Source organism: Ipomoea nil, unplaced genomic scaffold, assembly GCF_001879475.1.
Source record: "Ipomoea nil cultivar Tokyo-kokei standard unplaced genomic scaffold, Asagao_1.1 scaffold0688, whole genome shotgun sequence".
Lineage (NCBI taxonomy): Eukaryota > Viridiplantae > Streptophyta > Magnoliopsida > Solanales > Convolvulaceae > Ipomoea > Ipomoea nil.
In genome coordinates, this window is record NW_017617116.1 from 2,439,712 (window position 1) to 2,466,210 (window position 26,499).

The 26,499-nt window shown below is 33.9% G+C and overlaps 2 protein-coding genes, 1 long non-coding RNA gene and 1 other non-coding gene across 5 annotated transcripts; 3 read left to right on the forward strand and 1 right to left on the reverse strand.

Annotated features, from left to right (window-relative positions):
* Nucleotides 1-979: 979 nt before the first annotated feature.
* Nucleotides 980-3,319, reverse strand: LOC109175344 (guanine nucleotide-binding protein subunit gamma 2-like). Of its 2 annotated transcripts, XM_019324604.1 has the most exons (5): nucleotides 3,029-3,319; nucleotides 2,831-2,998; nucleotides 1,483-1,535; nucleotides 1,349-1,393; nucleotides 980-1,240 (listed from the first exon to the last, which is right to left on the reverse strand). In XM_019324604.1, exons 2-5 carry the CDS (start codon nucleotides 2,942-2,944, stop codon nucleotides 1,156-1,158), a joined length of 297 nt encoding a protein of 98 aa, XP_019180149.1. In that variant the 5' UTR covers nucleotides 2,945-2,998; nucleotides 3,029-3,319; the 3' UTR covers nucleotides 980-1,155. The 2 variants fall into 2 exon arrangements, with proteins under 2 accessions (XP_019180149.1, XP_019180150.1); XM_019324605.1 differs by lacking the exon at nucleotides 3,029-3,319 and having other exon boundaries at nucleotides 2,831-3,022.
* On the forward strand, nucleotides 1,358-1,732 carry LOC109175346. Its single transcript, XR_002053277.1, has 2 exons — nucleotides 1,358-1,417; nucleotides 1,607-1,732. It is a non-coding gene; the product is annotated as an uncharacterized LOC109175346 (long non-coding RNA).
* Nucleotides 3,320-5,440: 2,121 nt separating the features above from the next.
* On the forward strand, nucleotides 5,441-24,872 carry LOC109175513 (calmodulin-like protein 8). The gene is made up of 5 exons (XM_019324781.1): nucleotides 5,441-5,456; nucleotides 23,563-23,681; nucleotides 23,776-23,933; nucleotides 24,042-24,122; nucleotides 24,537-24,872. The coding sequence occupies exons 2-5, from the start codon at nucleotides 23,606-23,608 to the stop codon at nucleotides 24,672-24,674; spliced, it is 453 nt and encodes a 150-aa protein (XP_019180326.1). The 5' UTR covers nucleotides 5,441-5,456; nucleotides 23,563-23,605; the 3' UTR covers nucleotides 24,675-24,872.
* Nucleotides 24,873-26,053: 1,181 nt separating this feature from the next.
* Nucleotides 26,054-26,125, forward strand: TRNAT-UGU. Its single transcript has one exon. It is a non-coding gene; the product is annotated as a tRNA-Thr (tRNA).
* Nucleotides 26,126-26,499: the final 374 nt, after the last annotated feature.

Consider the following 26,499-nt stretch of genomic DNA (forward strand, 5'->3'; position numbering starts at 1 on the left):
TTTTCACTAATTCCTCAATTTTTTATTTTTTTTTGTTTTTTTTGTGTGACAATGTTGTGGTTGATGAAGATTATTAAAAATAATATGGAAAATAATTAGTTTTGCATCGTCAACTATGGACAAATAATCAAATTCAGTCGTATCATCAAAATTGTAAGGGAATTTGTTTCTAAAATAATCCCGAGGATCCCCATTTTCACTAATTCCTCAATTTTTTTTTTTTTTTTTTTTTTTGTTTTTTGTGTGACAATGTTGTGGTTGATGAAGATTATTAAAAATAATATGGAAAATAATTAGTTTTGCATCGTCAACTATGGACAAATAATCAAATTCAGTCGTATCATCAAAATTGTAAGGGAATTTGTTTCTAAAATAATAAGAATATTAAATATAATTTCACGGTTAAATGTTTAAAGTTATTATTTTTAATGTAATTTTTGTAAACTTTTGTAGCATTCTTCTCTAAATATATAATAGTTTATGTTTTTTTAAGGTGCAAATTTAATTTTATTAGTGAGAAAAATACTTCAAGCTTACAAAACTTAATATTGAAAAGTAGATTTTTAAATACTTAAGAGTCAAAATTAACTTTTCTATCATCATCTTATAATAACCTCAACCATAAAAAAATTTGGGTGATTTTTACAGTGCCATATAGAAGAGAGGAGAAAAAAAAATATGCACCCAACATGGTGCATGCATTTCCACACACAAGCTATGCGACATTTCCCATTTCCCTGTCAATATGTCTCACAAAAATTTTGATTTTACAGGAGAAGAAATTTGAAAAAAAAAAAAACCACCGTCATCAATTATTGGTGATGCTATTATAGGAGTGAATTACTAATTTGCTCACAACTAAAGGACCAAAACTACCAATTTTTTTTTTTAAATTAAAAAAAAAAAAAAAAAAAAAAAAAAAAAAAAAAAAAAAAAAAAAAAACTTGAAAGAAGCATAACCAAGCAAGTTATGTGAGTCTTGATGAACTTTTTCTACTTTAGAATGTAAAAAAGAAAAAAAGACAGCAATAATTCATTTTTCTGCACATTGATATGAGACAATTCAAACTTGATATCTATCAGACTACAACATACGGAGTAGTTGTGTGAGGTACAAATTGATGAAATTGAAGGAATGAGGCAAGGGTCCCTTGATCACAGTATCAAACATCTACATCCAGATGCATCCTGGGGTCCCTCAAACCACCGGTCCCAACAAGGATTTATTGGACCATTCGTTCTGGTACAAACAGAGAATATACTTCAATACACAATATGACACACATTACAATACAATAAACTAACTAACAAGCATTTCACACGGAATTAAGGATATTATTATTCTTACTGGGGGAGTAGTGGATCTGCTCTTGTTTCCACCATTTTTAACATCCTGAATTCCATGTAAAACATTCAAGTTAGAAACTTGATACTACCCATCAAATGCAGTAATGCTAATCTAAACATCATTTTGTTACTTACTCCTTGCAAGCACCCGAGGCCTTTTCCATTCTGTCCAGCTTTTCCAGTTCTTCCTGGACAAGTTACCCATCATCACAAAGCTATAAACTAATTTCTAAATCAAATAACATTCAAGAGAAGCAAGCAAAAGTAAAGAGTATAGAGAACCTGACCATACCTGATTTAGCCACTTGCCAACTACACAAGTGCAGGATGCCAATATAAATTTGTATAATATTTTACATGAATAAAACTTCACGTTCTTTTTACATGCACCAAATGTTATTCTTAAGACACGTTGGAGAACGACAAAGAAATGTAGCTAACAAGGTTTCATATAACCCGATTGCCTGTTCAAGAGTTCATCTATATATGCAACTTTCATCAAATATATACCGACACTAGAATACAGATAGCACATACATTTCAATAATCAATATAAATAGCCAATAAGAAATGCACACACCCTTCTGGAAAAAAGAAAAGAAAAAAAGCCAAGAGCTTTAGCCCACAGTTCATTTCATTGTTGTTTGCTTCTAGACAAGTTTCATTCCCTAATTCTCGTTCTTAGCTCTTAGGAGGAGGGAGACCATTCATCTCAGCTGGTGAATGATATAACATGATATACCCATATTTTACTAAGATGTTTTTTTTTAATACATTAGGTTTCTCAGTTTCCGCTAGACTAATCCTAAGCCCCCAGAACTCCTGGCTCTTGCCCAAGAACGCTAGAGGAGGTAAATCGCGAGTCGCCCAATCAGTACTCAGTTTTCATCCCTACCTGTACACTCTGCGTACAAGGAGTCTTCGTCACCTTTGAGTATACTAGGATGTTTTTTTTTTTTTTTTTTTTTGTTAGCAAGCCCCAAGCAAACTTGCCTCCCCAAATTTTAGCCTTTCCTGTGGCAATGTAAACTTAAGAGATTCTTTGAAGCAACTAACACACTTGTTTATCACGCAGAAATCAGTTATTGTTCTTTAAGCTCTTAAAGTCTTCACCAAGTCCAAACTATTCCACTAATCCTAACAAATGAGAATTCAACTCATCAATGAACAAGATTCCATTCTTGAAAACACCCCAACCTTTCACCTCTCATTCAAAGCCTGCAAGACCATTATTATCACCTAAATACCACAAATCCAAACATTTGTCAACTATGTTAATTTCTTAGCTTTCCTCAGATTTCAAGAAATACAAGACTTTTCACTGTTTACAACAGTTGTAACTTTACTTGAATAACGCACTAAAAACAACAAAGACCCATTTTAAGAACACACAGAATCTCTGAACTATCCTGTAAACAGCAATAAAACAAATAAATAAAAATAAAAACTTTGATGAGAGAGAAAGAGAGAGAGAGAGAGATACCTCCAAGAATCGAGTCTCTTGCTCTAGCCGCTTCAATTCAGCTGAAATCCGATGCTTCCCTCTCATATCCGTCACCGATCGTATTTGCTGCCCTGGGCTCTGTGGTGATTCCATACCTTATATCTATCTTACCCACTTTCTCTTTCTCTCACAAATTGCGACCCCTTAAAAAATCAAAGAAAAAAAAAACCCCCCCAGTCCTCGATTATCAAAGCCTGGATAAACATGTCATCTTCAATTGCAAAGACTCAATTTTTTTTCCCAAGAAAACCAAGAATTCTTCTCCTATCTCATTGGAGACATGGTGTCGGAGAAATGTTTGACAGCAGAGGGTGGGGGAGAACTGGAAAAGGAGTCTTTGGTTTTGTATTTTGTGAGCAGAGAAGCTTTTCAAATGATAAAAGAAAAGGAAAGAAAGTGCAGAGTCGTGCAGTGTCTTTTTAAGTAAAAAAGTTTACACAAATTTAAAAGTGATGGAGGAATGCGCCTGAGCCAATGTCAATTGGGCTTGGAAGTGAAGTTATGGGAGTTAGGCCTGAATTTATAGGTGAGGCTTTCAGGACTTAGGAAGAGAAGAAAGTTATCTGCGCAAATTTGGAGGTAGAGTTAAAAGGGGTGAAAATGTTAGATTTGAAATGTGATAAGGTGGAAAGTTAAAAGGGGTGAGAGTGTAAAGACGGAAGAGATAGGTATAATGTGAAGAAGGATAAAATTTAAAAGTTAAAGTGTGATAAGATATAAAATGTAGGGTCGTAAGGTGTAAAGATGAGAAAAGGAAGATGAACATGATAAATTTATTAGGGTCCTTTTGGTAAAATTGAGTAGAAGGGACAAAAGTTCAAAAAGAAGAGAGAGAGAGAGAGATGGGTATTTTGGCCCCCACGCTTAGCTGTAACCTCGACTAGGGGCGATGGGGAGTTGACAATTGTAGGACGCATGGATGGAAGGATAGTGGTTGGAAATTTGGTTGGTGTTTAGTGGCTTGGCAATAGAATTTGGTGGCTTCAAGGGACATGTGGATGACCTAGAATTTCTAGACATCGTAGATAACTCGTTCTCTACTTTTTTCAACTCCACAATTAAAGGGGTGAGAGTGTAAAGACGGAAGAGATATATATAAAGTGAAGAAGGAGAAAATTTAAAAGTTAAAGTATGATAAGATATAAAATGTAGGGTCGTAAGGTGCAAAGATGAGAAAAAGTAAGATGAACATGATAAATTTATTAGGGTCCTTTTGGTGAAATGGGGTGGAAGGGACAAAAGTTCAAAAAGAAGAGAGAGATGGGTATTTTGGCCCCCACGCTTAGCTTTAACCTCGACTAGGGGCGGTGGGGAGTTGACAGTTGTAGGATACAGGGATGGAAGAATAGTGGTTGGGGATCTGGTCGGTGTTTAGTAGCTTGGCAATAGAATTTGGCGGCTTCAAAGGACATGTGGATGACCTAGAACTTCTAGACATCGTAGATAACTTGTTCTCTACTTTCTTCAACTCACAATTAAAGGGGTGAGAGTGTAAAGACGGAAGAGATATGTATCAAGTGAAGAAGGAGAAAAATTTAGAAGTTAAAAGTGTGACGAGACATAAAATGTAGGGTCGTAAGGTGCAAAGATGATAAAAGTAAGATGAACATGATAAATTTATTAGGGTCCTTTTTGGCAAAATAGAGTGGAAGGGACAAAAGTCCAAAAAGAAGAGAGAGAGGAGGAGGGTGTTTTGGCCCCGCTTAGCTGTAACCATGATTAGGGGCGGTGGGTTGTTGACAGTTGTAAGGCGCAAGGATGGAAGGATAGTGGTTGGAGATCTGGTTGGTGTTTAGTGGCTTGGCAATAGAATTTGGTGCTTCATGGGACACGTCACTACACATGGATGACCTAGAATTTCTAGACATCCTAGATAACTCGTTCTCTACTTTCTTCAGCTCCACAATTAAAGGGGTGAGAGTGTAAAGACGAAAGAGATAAGTATAAAGTGAAAAGGGAGAAAAATTTAGAAGTTAACGTCTGACAAGACATAAAATTTAGGGTCGTAAGGTGTAAAGATGAGAAAAGTAAGATGAACATGATAAACTTATTGGGATCCTTTTGGCAAAATGGAGTGGAAGGGACAAAAGTCCAAAAAGAACAAAGAGGGAAGGAGGGGAAAGAGATCAGAGGGGTGGGGTGGCGGGGGGGGGGGGGGAGTATTTGTCCCCCTCCCCGCTTAGCTATAACCTTGACTAGGGGCAATGGGGGTCGACAGTTGTAGGGCGCAGGGATGAAAGGATAGTGGTTGCAGATCTGGTTGGTGTTTAGTGGCTTGCCAATAGAATTTGGCAGTTTCATGGGATACGTGGATGACCTAGAATTTCTAGGCATCCTAGATATCTTGTTCTCTACTTTCTTCAGCTCCACAATTAGTACTTCGTATAAAATAGGGAGTCTAGTCCCTACAGACACCATCGTGGCTTTTCACACAACACTTGTCTTTTGGTCCCATGTCTTTCTCACCATTCACCTGAAAGAAGTGTGTTTGGCAAGCTAACTACTTAGTTGGGGTTAGAGACTATGAACACTTGACTTGCTCTTCTTCTTCTTGTTTTTTTTTTTTTTTTTTTTTTTTTTTTTTTTACTTGTATTAATTTCTTTATTTGTAACGCAATTAAGACATTCTAAGACCCTCTCGGGTATTGTTAATATTATACCACCATTTTTTTATATTATCCAATTTACGATTAGTCTAGTCCATTAAACTCATCAAATAATTTTACATAAAAATTTATGCAAATTCATATGACTTCACAGGACCCTCCCCGGGCAATGTTAAGATGCATATATACATAATTTTACTAATAATGATATATATAATGTTATTTTATTAACTTTTTTGGTGGAAATGACTAATACTCCGTATAATTTATAAATTAAAGCACTAATTAGTGTATGAATTTTTTTAAAATAATTTTTAAGAATATTGTAAAATAAGTCTTTGAATTATTCAAAAGTGTAATTAGATTATCGAAGTACAAAAAACTTCAAATATATTTTTGAACTTAAAAAAATAATGCAAGCGAGTCATTTTGACTTGCTATTACATGTAAATATAAAGCTATGATGATTTGAATACCACCTCATAATATTTTGTTGATTTAGGTCCTACTTGGCATATTATTATTATTATTATTATTATTATTATTATTACTATTATTATTATTATTATTATTAAAAAGAAAAATTTATCCACAATGACCGCAGCCTCCATCTTGGTCCCTGCCCAGAGACCAAGATGATTTCCTTTGTCCGAATCTGGGCGAAAACCAATTTCTCGCCTAGATCCGAACCAATATAGCGTTGAGGAGGGTTTGCCGGCGATGGAGGCAGTCGCCAACAAATTTTTTTTTTTTTTTTTTTTTTTTAATTTTTGTATTGTAAATTTGTAATAATAATAACAATAATGTCCAGTAATTGGGTAATATGTTTTGCACAATGCATGTGTCTGTGACTAATAATCACTATACACATGACATTTATTTCAAACTTAAATTTATTATTGTAAAATATTGAATCAAATTCTGGCTAGTTTAATAAAATATGGTCATACTTATAAAAATAAGGTAACATTTTTTAATTCACATACTTGAGTTTAAGATTCGTTTAGAAATTCAGAAAATGACTTCCGTGTGTCATTTTTTATATTTGTCGGTGTTTGAATTTTCAAACGAGTATATTTTGTGGGGTATAATCCCTATCAGAATCCATTAGTTATTTCATGGATATTTTGATTTGTTTCTATTCTATTTTATTTTTTAAAAATTTTACACCACTGAAAAGATTACAAAACAATCACATAAAATGTGGTCACATCCTATTAACAAAATCAGCAACTAACAACAGGTGAATAAAAATTATAATACTATATATTTAATCTATCTCTCTTTTAGTAATAAAATATTCTTAATGACTTCTTTAATAAGCATTTGTAGATATTAGACGTATTTGATGCGATGATAACAAAAATGACAATACTTTCGATTCCGGCCTGCCAATGATTATGTTAAAATAGAATAATATCATATTTAAAAACTTAAAATTACCAAATATCATGCAATTACTATGCCAATGGTCACTCTGCATTAATCAATAAAATAATTACTATATGAAAAGTGAATGATATTATTCACATTAATAATTTAATACTCCATATATCATAGTGGGAATATATATATATTTACTATTTATATATTTTTTAAGAGTTAATACCCAAAATCGTACTCGACTATAGTGATTTTTCTCAATTTCGTCCTAAACGACTTTGGTGACCTAATATCGTCCCAGACTTTTGTGTTTCGCTCAATTTAGTCCCAGACTTTTGTGTTTTTGCTCAATTTAGTCCCTCATTTGTTATTCTGTCCATTTGGTGTTAAATAAATAGACAATTCAGTAATTTTAATATTGACATCCCTTTACTCATAGACATGTGAACTGCGAAATCCTTTTTTTTTTTTACGAATTACCCCCAGAATTACTCCTAAAACTGCGGATATAAAATTTGATTTGCAGGTTCGGGAGTAATTCTGGGTGTAATTCGTACAAGAAAGAGGAATTCCGCGCTTCACAAGTTGAAAGTAAAGAGAGATCAATATTGACATTACTGAATTGTCCCTTTATTTAACACCAATTTGACGGAATAACAAATGAATGATTAAATTGAGCGAAACACAAAAGTCTGGGACGATATTAGGTCACCAAAGTCGTTTAGGACGAAATTGAGAAAAACCACTATAGTCGAGGACGATTTTGGGTATTAACTCTATTTTTTAATTAACAATTATAGGCCATTTTTGAAGTGTTGTTGGAACTTCAAAATATGAAGATATATGATTAAAAGAGTCAAATAAGTCCCTGAATTTTATTCAAAAAGACAATTAAGTTCTTAAATTTTTAAAAGTTTCAATTAAACCCTCAAACATGTTAATTTAGAGCATTGAGGCCTAAAAACCGGTTGGTGACATGTAATTACATGTCACTGGAGTTATGACAAATCTCTGGCGGGCCTTCGACCATATTCCAGCCAATAACACCGGCGAAATGGTCGTCGATGTGGGTTGGTTGCCTTTGTAGATAAATAATAGTGTACACACGTGAGTGCACTATTATAAATTTGAGTGTACTGTCAGTTATCTGCGAATGCACTCGTAGAAATTGGAAAATTGATAGACTGATAAATATGTTATTAGACTTTGTTTGACAATTGATTAAAAAATTAATTACTTTAATCTTGTTAATTAGACTAATACTTATTTTATTGGGTTGATTAAAATGTCTCAATAAATTTCTGGTTAGTGTAGTTGCTTATTTAAGGATGATTGAGTTAGGATTGATTTTTCCAAAATGTTTAAATAATTATATTTAAGTTGGGCCAAATTGTTTCAATAGTTGAGTTACCTAATTAATGGGCTTGTTTGAAGGCCATCTAGAAATTATGGTGATGGCCCGTTATATATTTCAAGGGAATAACAATTTCGAATTGTATTATCTAATAAATAAACAAAGAGCACCGAGGATATAACTCACTCGTGCTAATAATGTGTTGTAAAGTTAGATGAATATGAATAAATAATTGCGTGAATAATTGTATAATTTTAACTGCAGTAAAATAATGAAGAAACGAGAAAGACGGGAAATACTGAGAGAATAATCGATCCTCTTATTAATCCTTCTTCAATCCAATATATATACAAGATATACAAAGTTCTAATACGATATAAGACTAATAAAAATGGAGGGGTGTTATCATAGTATAACACCTTTAGTAATGTCCACATCAAATTATTTACAACACTTTGTTAATTTTCTTTAACATTTTTCTATAACTTTTTAAATCAATTTTTTTATCTAACCAATTAATAATTTTTAAAGAGTTAATTATTGAAATAGTCATTTGACAATAATAAAATCACTAATTTGATCATTGATTATTTTTGCCTAATTTAGTCAACTTAAAAAATTTTAATCAATTTAATCTTTCGTTTGTTTAGCATATAAACATCTATTTAATTCGAGGGGTATTATTGCTGAAATTTCACATTGCTTCCTAAGCTATTCGGAATTAAATTGATAATTTTACTACAGTCAAAAGACTATTATGCTAATTAACTCTTCAATTTAATAAAAAAGAAAATTATGCATGTAATGTGAAATTTCAGCAACACCCTCAAATTAAATAGATTATTGGCGTTAACCGAATGTAGAATCAAATTAATTAAAATTTTCAAAGTGAAGAACTAAATTAATAATTCCACATTAATTATTTTCATAATTAACTATTTTTAAATTTGATTTTCTGATCCCTTCAAAAAAAAAAAAAAATGGTTTTCTGACTGTTCCATTAATTCAGCTGAGATGAGGTTGTTACTGTCTCCTAATATGGGATCTCTGGTATTTATACTTTTTTATCCGTTTATTACTGATAGAATATAATAGTTTATTGTCGAGATAAGGTTTCAAGAAATTAATGGAAGATTCTTACTTTCTCAGTCCTTCATGCGTGCATACGCATGGCATCCACGCGTCACCTTTGTATACAGCAGCCTTTATATGTCGGCCACCGCTAGCTTTCTTTCTCCGCCGCCTAATTGCTCCGATATGATCCACCGCTAAATTCTTACTCTATATAAATTTGTGTTAAAAAATTCCACTGTTTTATACGCACTAGTCGTAAGCTGATGCAATATTGAAAGATCAGAGAAAAAAAAAATGCTTAGAATTTCTGCAATTTCCCGGTGTAGAGCAAAAGCTTCCTCAATTTTTCCGACATTGGATGGGATGCGGCGGCAGAGAAATGTGAGTCAGCATCAGCAGGCATTTGATTCTGTGCCGCCGATAGTCACGCCGCCGATAACGACCCCCACGGACGCGACGGCGGTGCCGGGGTCGCCTTTTGTTCCCGACTTCGATGCAGATCCGCCGATTAGGCCTGGTGATGACCACCCGCCGGCCGTAACTGGGGTGGCTGCGGGTCGAGATTCCGATAGGCCGCCGGGCTCGCCGGCGTGTGGGCCGGAAGCGCCACAACCGCCCGTTTCGCCCCCTGGGCAACCGGAAGTGTTTCCGCCGCATGGGCGGATGTGACGCCTCGAAAGCTGCTGGGGGCAAATTCCGCATTGTAAGGCAGACGTTAGTACTTAGTAATATAAGTGTTGGCTTTCTTTTTTTGAGCGTTAAGCTAAGTGCCATAGGCATGCATGCATGCAGGCATCACTCTCCCTCCCTCTTAATTTTGTGTTTTGTCTTTTCATGTGTAATTTACATGCAGCACTACTGTGGTTCGCTAAATGATAATTATATTAAGAGATTTTTTTAGAGGGCTGTTCTAATGTAGGGTCTCAATTGCTGAGACAAATCAAATACAGTATTATATATATATATATATATATATATATATATATGAGAATATGAGAACACTTGCTTATGTGAGAACAAATCGTGTGCATCCATTTAATACTTTTTAATGGTCTAGATTAGATTAAATGTGTGCGAACGCGAATTAAATGTGTGCAAACGTGATTATGTGTGTTTGAACACATTTAATTTGCGTTCATACACACTTAATCTAATCTAGACCAGATGGATGTACACACATAATCACGTTCGCACACACTTAATCTAATCTAATCTAGATTAGACCAAATGGATGTACACGATTTGTTCTTATGTTCTCACCTAAGCAAGTGTTTTCATTGGAACCCTACTCTATTTGTGTGTGCGTGCGCGCACAAATGGTTTGCCTGGAAAAGAAATGAGAATGTATGTCATCCGTTCACATGTCCAAATCTAATGAAGGAGAAATACTAGTGATTTTACTTGCACTTTTTATTTGTAAAGATGCCGTGGATACTTGCACTTATTTACTTGCACCAACGTTTGAGTTATTTACAAAAATTGAGTCATTTTTTTATAATTGATCTAGACACGTAAATAGCTGACATGCATTCTTATTTTTTTTCTAGGCGGCTATTCTTATCAGATCGCGCTTATATATATATATATATATATATATATATATATATATATATATATATATATATATATATATATATAGAGGTAATCTTTAGGTAATATTTTAAGTATTATATAATAAATATAGTACTTTATATATAATAAAATTGTAATAGGCAATTTGTAAGAAATAAAATAATAATATCTATAACAGAATTGCAGATGTCAATATTATAAGTTTTATAGATACTACCATAAATAATGAAATATTTTATAGCAAAATTATAATACACAATTACAAGTTATAAAATAATAATATAACAGAATTGTAAATATCATCAATATTTATAATATTTTATAGCATAAATATAATAAATATTTTATAAGGAATAAAGTAATAACATAATAAAATTATAAATATAAAATATACTTTAATTTAAGCCCTATAGATATGATATTCCTATAAATGGATAAAATATTCCTATAAATGTAATACTTTATAGTAAATTTTAATAGATAGTTTATTAGTAATAATATTATTACCTCTATATATATAAAATATACTTTAATTTAAGCCCTATAGATATGATATTCCTATAAATGGATAAAATATTCCTATAAATGTAATACTTTATAGTAAATTTTAATAGATAGTTTATTAGTAATAATATTATTACGTCTATATACTATAAGATCTAAGTTTGTATGATTCAGTTTTCTATAAAGATGAATTTATCATTTTTCTAAAAGGTTGAACTCGAACCCTAAGAACCAAAGACGAATTTATCATACAAATACGACTGGTGGGTTATTACATATGAGCACATGGCCACTTGTTTAAACTTGAAAAACAACAATAAAATGTAACTTACATGCATCCACTTACACTCCTACAGTCAGTAATGTCTATTCGATCAATGTGTAAACTTGAAAAAAGAATCTATATATTCTTTAATTTACTACTTACAATTGTATACATTCTCAAAACAAGTATGAAAGCTATCCTGCATTAGAATAGACAGACTTTTTTTATGGCCATGTGTCAAATTAGTTTGTCTCTCTTTTTGGTTTCTTCAAAAAGTTGTTTGAATTGAATGAATTATTATTAGAGTAATTAGAATAGTTCACTATTTCAATTTCTTTCTGAATTGTCGTTTGAATGAATTACGATTAAAATAATTATAATGGTAAATCACCTTGACACCAAAAACTTTTAAAAACAGTTTTAATTTCAAAAAAAAAATTGATAAACAATTTCAATTTTAAAATTTTTAGCTGAAGTGTTATTTGTTAGCACTTTTTTTGGTCGAATCTATTGTTTGTATATGGTCTTTTTAGTACGATTTATCTCTCCGGTCAGATTGAATTATTAATTGGCAATTTAACAACTGTATTATGTGTATTGTTAAATGTTAATGGACAGAGTATAATTTCAATTCATAAATATAAAATGTACATTAATGCGAACTACTATTATAAATATGTACATTTCCATTTTTTTTTTATTTTTTATAAATATGTACATAACTGTATTTCACATAATCGTAAGTATATTGTGGATAAAAAGATATGAACAACAATAATTTAGAGCTAATCTTAGTTTTTATTCTTTAATTATGTCTCATTTTTATAATAGATCGAGGTTTTATTATTTTATTCTCTCTTTTTTTCCCGGTTTTTAGCACATGGTCGGGAGTTTAGGGTTGACATAGACTGATCGGATTTAAAAAACAAGTAATTAAATTGAATAGATTTTTAAGTACTTTAGTTTTCTAATTAAAAAAATACTTTAGTTAAATATATAGGCCTTATTTGATAAATGCATGTTACCTGATATTTATTAGTTGATTGGATTAATTAGAGAGTATAACTAGTTGATAACATTAGTTTATTATAGAAAGATTTTAGTAAATTAGCTGTTAGTGAATAACTATTTGATATAATTTCGTTTCTCAAAAAAGTATCTGAAAAAATTTATTTTGAGCAGTTTTTTGAATTTTAACATTTTAAAGTTACAAAAAGCTAATTAACCAGACACTTATATTGATTTTTTAATCAAGTCAAATAATTAATAGTGGTCAAATAAGTTAAATTGACTGATAAGCTAAGCTAACTACTATTTTACCAAACATAGCCAAAATGTTAAAAATATAATATAAATTTAACCATAAAAAAATAAAGAGGGATACAAAATTAGCATGCAAAAGTGGCAAAAGTATACATATTAAATTAATAGTTCAGCTATTAAATATAATTAAGTCTTATAATTATAATGTTACTTTGAACAAGTATAATACCGAGTATAAAGTGAAGAATATGACCAATTCCCACAAAACTATTAGTCATATCCTTAAATTTGAATGAAAAATAGGAATTAATTTGAATGAGATTTGGATTAGTAGAGTGGTCAAAGCCGATCGATAAGGTGAGACGCGTTACTTAAAGGGATGACCTAAAAAGTTCACTAGTTTAATGGATTTAACAAATAACAAGGTCCGTCACTCGGTCCCTTCCCCGCCTTAAGCCTGCCATGGTGGATGGGGCCTGTCAAATATTAATTTTTTTATTTAAATAAAAAGTAATATAAAGAAAGTTGTATTATATATATTTTAAAATAATTTAGATAGTTTGAATATACATTAATGCATTACTTATACACTTTTTAAATATAAATAAATAACTAAACACATGTGTGTGTATAATTATATAAAAGTGTATATATATATATATATATATATATATATATATATATACACAAATATTATTAATATACACAGACTTCAATTCGTTGTTAATTTGATTTGAATGCCGCCATGCATGCATGCCAGACTATAACCCAAAAAGAAAAAAGAAAAAATTGGTCTGGTCGCAGCGTGAAAATTGACAAAGTCTACTGCACGCCTGAGATGGTGGCACGAGGAGATCGAAAATGGAACGAAAACTAATGTCACATAATTATACGGTCCACTACTTTGATTTTGTAGGCCAAGTCCGGTGCGGTGACTAAACACGCAATAACACTCGTAGACGTAATTTACCTCATTTTTTGACTTTCTTCTACACCCTTTCTTAAGCTGATTTAACCGGTCAATATCTGGACTCATCAATCACTCCCACTACTGCGTCGATCTCACTCGTAGACCCAACCCAACCCAATAAAACAAGCATCGTTATGCTGTGGAACCGTGTTGAAGGTGGACAGTTAGTTGAAGGTTTTAGTATACTCTGATTGTCGGGTTGTCTGCAATCTTGTTAATGGGTCTTTGCCGGACTACTCCTATACAGGGTGTGTGATTTGTGAATGCCGGGACCTTCAACGACACTTTGAAATGGTGTCTATCAAGTTTCTTCCTAGATCAGTGAACAAGCTTGTTTATGCATTAGGTGGGCTGTCCGTTTTCAAACTGGGCCTTATTGTTGGATTACTTCGTTACCTCCATGTATTGAACAATTGCTTTAATAAAGTTATGATTTTTTCAAAAAAATTAATAATAAAGAATTGGTCTTTTAAATTAATAAACAGTTAACATATTAAAAATATATAAAATGTAAAATAGAAGTAGTTGTATTACAAACATTGCACATATTAGTTTAAGGAATTGGCTTGCATGAATTCCCCATCATCCTACCAACTATATGTTTAATTCTTCTGAGAAGCATTCGTGATTCTAATAAGGCACATGCGGATGACAATTGGCGCACCTGCTACAAGATTTTTTTATTTTTATTTTTTAATTTAAAAAAGTGGTGTTTAGTAAATACTCCGTAACTATTAGCTGATTAGGTTAGTGAGTATGATTAGTTAATATAATTAGCTATTGTAGAAAAGTGTTTGGTAAATTAGCTATTAGCGGGTTACATGCAAAATGATTTTCTCAAAAAGTTAATGGAAAAAGCTACTTAGCTTTGAGTAGCTTTTTGAATTTTAGTGTTTTGGAATAATAAATTGTTTCAAAAAGCTAATTAATCAAACACGCATATTGGTTGGTTAATCAAGTCAAGCAACTAATAGTAGTCAAACAAGTTAAAATTGATTGATAGACTAGCTATTTTACCAAACAGGGCGATTATGTACGCTATTAACTTGTACATATATGTGATTATAAAATATAGCTTTGTCAAATTGTGTTTATAAACATTGGGCAAAACTGTAGTTTGATATGAAAGGAGGATTTTATTTTGTAATACGCATTTCAAGCGTTCATATACTCTTTTGGACTTTGATAAAATTGAAGAAGGAATCAACTTGAACTTTTCTTAGAATAAAATTGTGATGTAGATCCTAAAAAAGTAAAGAAGTTTGAATTTCTCCAAAAGTAAATAATTTTAATGGGTTAGTTTTAATATATCCTTATTTAATTTAGTGAAGATATTTGGAGCCTTTTAGTTCTAGAAAATATTTCCATTCTTCATCTCTACTATTTTCGTTTTCATTTTTTATTTAAAAACTAAAAATATGTTGAGAGTTAATTTTTTTTAGTACTATTAACTCTATTACAAGGTAATATCTGTATTAGGACTATGTGGTCCAATGGTATCCGGGTTGGACTTCCATTTGAAAGATTGTGAGTTCGAGCCTGTCAATACTATACTAACTCCACCATCAGGGTTTGATCCTGTGACCTTCCCTCAAGGAGAGTAAATTATTTTTCAATTTAAGATATGAAATTACTAAAATGCAAAAAAACAAAACAAAAAAAAAAATATAAGCCTAAATTAAATAGGTGTTAATAGCACTAAATGGCGATGGTAGTGAAGTTAAGTAGGTTGTGGCTAGCATAATTAAGCAGATAATGCTAGTAGGTTTAGTGTTACGTTTCAAATGGATGGGTAGATTTCAAATTTTTTTTCTTTTTTGTTTAAAAGATCACTTTACCTACTTAATTAGTGAAACTTAGCTCGGAAATCATTAATTTATATTTATATAATAATTAAAAATTGCATTAAAAAAATTTTAAAATAAATATAATACTTCCACCCGTATTTCGACTAGGCGGCCGTCTTGGCTGGAGTAATTTAAAATATAATTTTTATATAATATTAAATTTAATATTAGTATATAAAATTTGTATATTTAGAAACTACTTTAAAAGTACTATTAAATATAAAAAATATAAATAAATGATAAGAAATACTAAAGAAGATAAGTAAAGAATAAATAATTGATTTAACCAAATGTATAGTAAAAAAAAAAAAAAAAAAAAAAAAAAACACCAATGTATAGTAAATATGATCGGTAAAATGAAGTACTTAATAACAACAACAAATACGAATGTATGGGAAAAAAGCTTAAAGATGATGGAAGGTCTGGATTGGATCCCTTTGTGCGCACATGAAGGCTAAGATATGACTGGTTGACTGATTGCGCGACTCACGATTTACCTCTGCAGTGGCTCTAGGGCAAGGTCCTATGAGCTTAGATTAATCTGGCGAAGCTGGAATCACTTAAGTAATAAAAAAAAATTAAACTTCAATTGTTATACAATTAACATACACACACACCTCTGTCTTATTTTACATATCTTATTTATTATTTATTATTCATTAGTCAAACTAACTCTTTTTTTTTATACCTATATTTTTATTATTTTTAAATTTATATTTTTCTTTTGTTTAATAGTACTATATTAATTTATTTTCTAAATATATAAATTTTATATACTAATACTAAACTAAATATTATAGATCAGAAAATAAAAAAATTCTCAAGCTGCTTAATAGGTACTTAATTCGTCTCCTTTATTATTATCAAGTGTTGTAATAATTTGTTTTAAGGAAATTATTTATTGTTATCCATGGAATACAAAGTATTCATTTCTATATATATATATATTTTTAAAAGAAGTATTCATTTCTATATAAATGAATTGTATTGAGTAAAAAAAAAAAAAAAGACTGTAATTATTAATTTTTTTTTTTTTTTGGGAATCTAGGTATTAGTGTTACTATTATTATTATTATTTGATTACATGTAACATAGTTAGTATTTGTGTGGTTCTAGAATTAGTCTTATAGTTCTAGTCTATTAGTCAGGAGTGTTTAGTGGTGAGACTAGATATACTCACGTGTAATTGGTTTCAGTTTGAATTGAATGAATTATCTTTTCTAATCTGGTATCAGCCTAAACGATCCTACTGATCGCTTCCCTATTGCAAACCAACCCCTTTTCCCGTACCGATATATTTTTTTTTTTCCGGCAACAATGTCGTCTCGATCCTCCGACAGGCCCTCCTCCGCCGGCGGTGCACCTCCATCCTCCGGCAACAACCCTCTCAACGGCGCCCACCACTTCATCTCGATGAAGTTAACCAGCAGAAATTTTCTCTTCTGGAGAACGCAGCTTCTCCCATTCCTACGCGGCCAGGATCTCCTCGGGTACGTAGACGGTTCCACCCCGTGCCCGCCGCCGACCATTGCAGCCACGCCGTCCGGTGAGTCGGGCTCCGACGCCTCCTCCGCCGATCCGGTGCCCAATCCGGCGCACAAAATATGGACTCAACAGGATCAATCGATCCTTTCCCTCCTCATCTCGGCGATGTCTGATGAGGTTCTCCATCTCGCTGTAGGCCGGAATACATCCGCGGAGGTGTGGCGCTCCATCTGCTCGGCTCTCGGTTCGAACACCCAAGCCAGGTGTCTAAGCCTTCTCAATCAATTCCAGACCATGCGCCAAGGCAGTTCTTCCCCGACAGAATTTCTTGGGCGTGCGGAGCTTCTTGTCGAGGCTCTTGCGCAGGCCGGCCAACCACTGTCACTCGGCGAGCAGAACCTGTATGTCCTGAGAGGTCTTCGTCCGGAATATAGAAGCTACGCCGCGTCGCTCACGGCGAGCACTCCGCTCACCTTGCCGCAAATGGCGGATCATCTGCAGGCGGCGGATTTCTTTTTGGCGGACGACTTTGCTCCGGCAGATGGCGGCTCTCATTCGGCGTTGTATGCAGGCTGGGGACGTGCAGCAGGTTCGCATGCGGATGGTGGTCGTGGCAGCAACAATTCCGGCAGATCAGGGAGAGGTGGCCGTGGCAGTTACTCCGGCAGAAACAGTCGCGGTGGTAGAGGAGGTCCCCGATGCCAAATATGCCGTTCTCACGGCCACACGGCCCTCTACTGCTACAAGCGGTATTCCGCACCACCACCACCACCGGCGCAGGCCAATATGGCGGTCTCGGGTGATCCGGCCGGCAACGTCACCACCCCGGCGGAGTCATGGTATCCGGACACCGGAGCCACCGCTCACGCCACGCCGGACGCCGGCATGCTGAGTCACGCGGAGGAATATGTTGGCCCGGACACGCTCCGGGTTGGAAACGGTACAGGTTTGGCAATCTCGCAGATTGGTCATGCGTCTATTCCATCTGAGTCAAAACACTTAATCATGTCAAATGTGTTGCACGTCCCTAACTTAACAGTCCCGTTACTTTCTGTCCAAAAATTTGCAAATGACAATCATGTATATTTTGAATTTCATGGAAATTGTTTTTTTGTGAAGGATTCCAAAACCAGGGTCATGCTGCTTAAAGGTCCAACCGCGGGCGGTCTATACAAATTGCCCGTATCTCATTCCCACTTTGCATTTGTGAGTTCCCGTGCTACGCCGGCCGTGTGGCATCGTAGGCTTGGTCACCCGCATAGTGTGGTCCAAAACAAAATTCTACAAAGCTGTCCTGTTCAAGTCAATAATTCCAAAGAGTTGGGGTCGTGCACGGCTTGCCATCTCGGCAAGTCTTCCCGTTTCAAGTTAGATAGCATTCAAAATAATAGTCAAAATGTATTAGATCTATTATTTACTGATATCTGGGGCCCAGCTCCTGTAGTGTCGAATAGTGGCTATCGCTATTTTTTATTGTTTGTTGATGACTTCACACGGTTTACCTGGTTTTATCCATTACGGGTAAAATCAGATATCTATAAAAGTTTTGACTCGTTTCGTCTGTTGGTAGAGCGGCAGTTCTCGCGCTCTATCAAGTCAATCCAATCAGATTTAGGGGGTGAATACAGAAAATTACATACAACCTTTGAATCCTTGGGAATTGAACATCGGCAGTCTTGCGCATATACGCATGAACAAAACGGAAAAGTTGAACGCCGTAACAGACACATTGTCGAAACGGGGTTAGCTCTTCTTGCTCAAAGCTCTGTCCCGCAAGAATATTGGGACTACGCTTTTGAGACTGCCACCTGTTTAATTAACTACCTTCCCACCTCAGTCTTAAAGTTTGAAAGCCCATACTATCGCCTCTACAAAAAATCACCCCCTTACCAATTTCTTCGTGTCTTCGGGTGCCAATGTTACCCTCATCTACGGCCGTATAATCGGCACAAGATGGAGTATCGTTCCACTCCGTGCGTCTTCCTAGGTTACCCACCGTCCTATAGGGGATATAGATGCATGGATCCAATCAGTGGGAAAACCTATATCTGTCGCCATGTGCGATTTGACGAGAATGTGTTTCCCTTTGCAACAGGTTCTGTGCAGGCTCATGAATCTACACCTGCGTCTCTGCCTTGGGCATCCGCACCCGTGTCACCGGTGCAATCTTGTCAACTTATGCCAACTTCGGACCCTGAACCGGTCCCACTGGCCCAAGAAGCACCTTTGTTGGCTATTGAGCCAAGTGCACCACGACGGGGCCGGAAACGGACCACTGTCCAACCTCTGGCTATGCGCCTCCGGCGTATGACTCGGGGTAATAATGAAGAATTTCATGCTCTAACTGCAACAACTGATCCAACATGCTACTCCCAAGCTGTAGGTCATCCACAGTGGCGTGACGCAATGGATCAAGAGTTCAATGCTCTTCTTCACAACAACACATGGCGATTAGTTCCCCCGTACCCAACCATGAACATCATTGGGTGCAAATGGGTCTTCCGTACGAAACGGACTGCCGATGGCTCGATTGAACGCTATAAAGCTCGGTTAGTAGCCAAAGGCTTCAATCAAGTCGCAGGGGAGGACTTCTTTGATACGTTCAGTCCGGTTGTCAAACCCACGACTGTCCGCATCTTATTTTCGTTAGTTGTCTCGAAAAATTGGACACTACGTCAGCTGGACGTCCACAACGCCTTCCTGAATGGCCATTTAGCCGAGACGGTATACATGAAACAACCTCCCGGATATGAAGATCCAACACATCCCGATCACGTCTGTCTTTTGCAGCGGTCTCTATATGGGCTCAAACAGGCCCCAAGGGCCTGGTTCAAGAGACTACATGATTTTTTGCTAACTGCAGGTTTTGCATCATCCAAAACTGATGTCTCATTATTCTACCACTCGGCGGGTGCATCTAAAGTCTTTTTACTCGTCTATGTGGATGACATCATCATGATGGGATGTGACGCCGCCTTAGTTGAGTCCTTGCTACGGCGTCTTGCATCGGCATTCAACATTAGGGACCTTGGCACACATGGGTTCTTCTTGGGCATCGAGACAGTCTCGACTACTGGCGGGATGATTTTGTCACAGCATCGGTACATGGTGGATTTACTTCATCATTCTGGGATGACAGATTGCAAACCACTTACTACCCCGGCATCCATTACACAAGCCGTCACACCGTCCGAGCAGCCTTTTGAAAACCCTACGCAGTATCGGCGGATTGTTGGCGCCCTGCAGTACTTGACTATCACTCGACCGGATCTCGCATATGCTGTCAATCGCCTATGTCAATTCATGCACTCTCCTACTGACGACCACTGGGCAATGGTGAAACGTGTCTTGCGTTATATCAAGGGCACTCTTCATTACGGGCTCCGATTCTCTCCTTCCGCTTCTAGTGACATCCACGCCTACTCCGATTCTGACTGGGCTGGGTGTCCGGTAGACAGGAAAAGCACCAGTGGCTATGCCGTCTTTCTCGGAAGTAATCTTGTTTCCTGGCTCTCCCGGAAACAGCGCACCGTAGCTCGCTCTTCCACTGAGGCGGAGTATAAAGCCCTAGCTGACGTTGCTGCTGAAGTCACCTGGATGGTATCGCTGTTACAGGAACTTGGGTTACACACTGGGCACCCCTCCCACTTATGGTGTGATAATCTTGGTGCGACGTACTTGTGTGCTAATCCTGTGTTCCATGCTCGGACGAAGCACGTTGAGATAGACTACCACTTTGTTCGTGACAAGGTGGCCTCCGGCGGTTTCGTGGTCAACTTCGTCTCCACCAAGGATCAGCTAGCCGATATTCTCACCAAACCACTTCCTGGACCTCGGTTTACAGCTCTCCGAGACAAGCTCAACATTGTGAATCATCAATCTTGTGCTTGAGGGGGTGTATTAGTGTTACTATTATTATTATTATTTGATTACATGTAACATAGTTAGTATTTGTGTGGTTCTAGAATTAGTCTTATAGTTCTAGTCTATTAGTCAGGAGTGTTTAGTGGTGAGACTAGATATACTCACGTGTAATTGGTTTCAGTTTGAATTGAATGAATTATCTTTTCTAATCCTAGGTAAGGGGTTATGTATGTATCATATATTAATTTGATGAAGTAGTAATTTATGCATAACAATAATATAAAAATGATAAAAATATAACTTTATTAAATATAAAATACACTTAGAAGTGGAGTTCGGGGATGTTTGTGGGAGGTAGACTCTGTCCCCACCATTTTTTTTTTTCTTTTTGTAGTACTATGTATATATGTGTATATGTAGATACCATGTGTATAAATATGTGTAAATGTATAACTTTGACTACCTTAAAAAAATGTAAATCATTACTAATATTGTCGATTAAAAAAGTAATAACGTAACCAATTGGTTGGTCAAGTTCGATCAAATTAGAATATATAGAAATGGTTGTACTATATTACTTTAGGAAGTTAAAATTAGGAATAATATAGTTGTATTATTTTATTCAATTAAAGAATACTAGTTACTTCGCATCTTAAGTTAAATTATAATTTGGAATGATTTAGTATATAATTTAATAGTTGTACTATTACATTCAATTTAGTAATGTATTTATTTCAAAAAATATCAAATTATTGTTAGATCTTAACCATTAGCTACTTCTTCTTTTTCATTTTATAAGTCTGATTTATTAACCATTGCTTAATCAATATGTAGCTACTGTTTTCCGTGCGATCATACAACTTTGCACCTCTATTCTTCACATACTTCACTCCTATGACCAATTGAGCTGTCAATGCGGACTTTGCACTTCTATGTATGCATAAATACACCACCACATGTTCAGAAATTCATTATTATAAATTTTACTGTTGTGAACTCGCTAGAATTTAAACATTATAGCAAATTGCATTAATATACTTATTATGAACTCAATCCATTATTGTTGTGAGCTCGCTAGAATTCAAACATTATAGCAAATTTCATTCACATGGAGTGAAAGCAAGTTATACCAAAAGTTTCAACTCATCTAATTAGGTAAGTTGACGTTTATCACATATGAACTACTCCTTATATGTTTATGAACAAGTGGACAACCCCCAAGTGCATGTCTTCATTAATAATTGTCTTGTTCGTGGATTATAGTGTGAATGATATTGTCTTTAAGTAAAATTAGTTTATTTTCTATTTTAGGATATGAAAAGAGTCATACACCCCATTGAATTAATTCTTATGTCTTTTTCAATAATAAACTACACACAAAACACATAAAAATATGATAAGATTGTGATAAATAATACAAACTTTTCTCTTATTGCTCTAGAATTAGTAGATTTGGTCAGATAGACAGCTAGAGATTGGTTCTTTATTTTTTATGGAGTTAATTTCAGAAATGGTCCATTGATTATTGACTTTTGCCAATATTAACTTTCAATTGGACCATAAATGGTTCATGAATTATTGATCTTTACTAATTTTTGTCATCGACTTTCAATATGCATCATAAATGATCCTTTTGCTATTGATTTTGTTCTAAATTTGGTCATTCAGTTAAATATTCATTTAATAAACATTAAATTTAAGAATAATAATGTAAAAATTATCTTGTTGTTGAGATGGACAAATTGATTTCATAAATTTAATACATTGAGTTCATCATTGTGAAGAACTACAACTTTTACATTATTACCCTTAGTCAAGGGGACACTTATGGTTAATTTAAAAGTTGAGGATGAAAATTGGTAAAGATCAATAGTTAAGGGAGCATTTATGGTCCAATTGAAAGTCGAAAGGTAAAAATGAGTAAATAACAATAGTCAAGGGACTATTCTTGAAATTAACCCTTTTTTTAACTAGGAACAAATTCTTGTATGTATGTATTTGTATATATATATATATATATATATATATATATATATATAGTGTTACAAAAATCGCGCATAGGCACTAGGCCGTCGGTCTCCTAAGCGTCCGCCTAGATGCTCTAGGCGGTCCTAAGCGCCCTCTAGGCGCCTTCTAACAGCTACATTGTTTGCGAAATTGCCTGCGATGATATTAAAAAATCACCATAAATATCCAACTAACAATGATTACAATTCAATAAACATTAAAACAGTGTTTTGAAACATTTTAAGTTGACTAAAATCAACCAATAATCATAAATAATAAACAGCGTAAATTTATTTTTTTTGAAAGTATAAACAGCGTAATTCATCCCATTCAATTCTTATATTAGTATGGGCGTTCACAAATATGCTTTGACTGATTATATTTTTCGTTTCGCTTTTTCTTAAACCTTCTTGAAACAAGAACGCATTTACTAACCTCGTTGCCACAGTTGAAACTCTCACCTCTATTTATACCCAACAATGTTTAGCCAAAACCCCAAAACTCATCTCTCTCTCTCTCTCTCTCTATATTATCTCTCTCATCAGAACAAAAACGGCGGCATGGCTAATGTATTGAATGAAGACCAAATCATGGAGTTTCAAGAAGCTTTCAGTCTATTTGACAAGGACGGCGATGGTTAGTATATATATATATATAACTTTCGATCTAAAAATTGTTGTCTTTAATATGTTTCATAGTATTTATGTGGTTGGGTTTGTATATTACATAGGCAGCATTACTGTGGAGGAATTGGCAACAGTTATCAGGTCGTTAGATAAAAACCCAACAGAGGAAGAACTGCAGGAAATGATGAATGATGTTGATACAGGCTCTAATGGAGCCATTGAGTTCAAAGAGTTCTTGAACGCCCTATCCAAAAGAATGGAGGTAATATAACCTTAAAAACACCTAAAAAAATGTTTGGTCTTTAACATAAGGTCATATTTCTTTAGTCTGGCGTAAACTGAAAAACTTAATATATCAAAATGTGTGTAGGACACAGATTCAGAAGAGGAACTTAAAGAAGCTTTCAAGGTCTTTGACAAGGATCAAAATGGTTATATTTCCGCTAACGAGGTGAGTTCCAACTTGTACTGGTATCGAGTCTGTCTTTAATTTCAAGATTTCTTTTTTGTATATTGTACTGGTATTGAGTCTGTCTTTCAAGATAGCAGGAACTTTTGACCTTACAATTACGTAGAAAAGAGGGTTTTGTGCAATAAAGCATTGCATTTGAATTCATCAAACATCATGGGAAAGCTCAGCAGTTCACATGTGATTATGTAAATTGATCTGTCATTAACCTTAAAATAATCAAAGCTTTTACAGTACAGTTGTATTATTAACCCTTGTTTATTTGGACATCTGTGTAAACCCATCTCTCGTGCATTGAACTTTTCCTGCATTCATACTTATCGATGCTCTTTTATATTGACTTTTATTTTTTCACCAAATAATAATAATCCAATAAATAATTATTATTTTTTGCAGTTGAGAAACGTGATGATAAATCTGGGGGAAAAACTAACAGAAGAAGAGGCAGAACAGATGATCAGAGAGGCTGACCTGGATGGAGATGGTCAAGTCAATTATGACGATTTTGTTAAGATGATGATGAATGTTGGATAGGGAGGATTAATGTATGCATGGTTCATTAATCCTATGTGGTCAACACATAATTATAAATTCAAATCTTTCTTTAATTATTTCCTAATTATTAGCAACTGGTTTAGAATTTGTTTACTGTAGTTGTTGTTCTTGACATTTCTTTGTCGTTTTAATGTCCAAGAAAATAGGATCATTTTCCTTAAAATGTTCGGAGATGTACTCCGGCCTCCCTGTATTTTATTTTTTAACTTAAAGAATGAAAAGAAAAAAAAAATTATTTAAATAATTTTAAACATAATCTTTTTAAATAAACATAATATTGACACTTAAACAAAACGAATGAATAATTATCGATTTTTTAAAATAAAAATAAAAATAAAAATAATAATAATTATTATTATTATTGTTAATTTATTATTATTATTATTATTGGGTCAAAACCATTTGTGTCGAAAGTGTCCCCTGGATATGTGTGCACCTAGAGAATCAAACTTGGAATTCGGTAATAAATATGTATAGTTGAATCCATTGTAGCACTGGTTAATAAATTTGTTTCTTTCTTTCCTTTCTGGTTGTCATATTGAAATACTAAAACAATTAATATAAATAAATATTTAAAGAAAAAAATACTACTTGTATAGTTCTATTAATTCGATCAGAACATGGTAATCTCCTTATGTGATAGGATCACTTTAATATTAAGGAAAAATCTTCTGAGTTTTCATAAGTATTATACTTTTTTTTTAATAAGTAATAACATTTGTTATAAGTAATTCTTAATTCATAATGTTACATTTATCATCAAAAAGTATTATATTTTTTTTTTATAAATATTACATTTTTTTTCTCATAAGTAACAACCAATCAATTTATGGTTTCTCTTATAAGTAACAATCAATCAATTTATACATAATTAGTATTACATTTTTCAACGTAACATAATTATTACATTTTCATATTGATCCAACTAATCTCGTAGATACAAACACACACATGCATATGTTATTGCAAAAGTAAATAATGTTATTAGGGAACGATATTGTACTATCTTATATTATTATTAGAAATTTTAACGTGTCGGTCAGTGCCTACCGAACTATAAGGACCAAATATTGAAAATATCAATATTATCTAAATAGTATATATGATTATATCAATACAGAAAGGGCCAATATTGACACTATACACATTCCTATACCATTATATACGCCAATTGTTGTTTTTTTTTTTTTTTTTAGATGTACTCATGGTTTTCACCGTTGGACACAGTGACTAATTTTTTGGTTGAATTGTAGACACATCTTTTTAGGTGTGACGTCAACTGACTTAGAGATTTAAGTCTACTCCATACCCAAAGCTAAGAATTATCGAATCCTTGACCTTTAGTTAAAGATTGATTGGCCCTTATAGCTCAGTGGTAGAGCGTCAGTCTTGTAAACTGAAGGTCTGTAGTTCAATCCTGCATGGGGGCATAAATGCATTTATAATTATTATTAAATCATCCACCAACTCCTCTAACAATAAACAGAATAGGAATTTGAAGGGTATAAAATGCATTCTCAGAAACTGGTCTCAATTATATATGAGATGCAAAATCTCACTGTTCAGTGTATATTTATGACTCATCATCTCATTTTAAAATTACGGTCCGTTTGGAAAGCAGGAAAATGACTTCTGGAAAATGAGTCATTTTTCAGAAAACATTTTCCTTTCCAGTGTTTGGTTGCATTTTGGAAAATTGTTTTTGTGTGTTTGGTTCATTTTCTGGAAAATGAGTAGAATTGTATAATTAAATATTTTAATTATTTTATTTAGAATATTACAACATGTATAATAATATAATAAT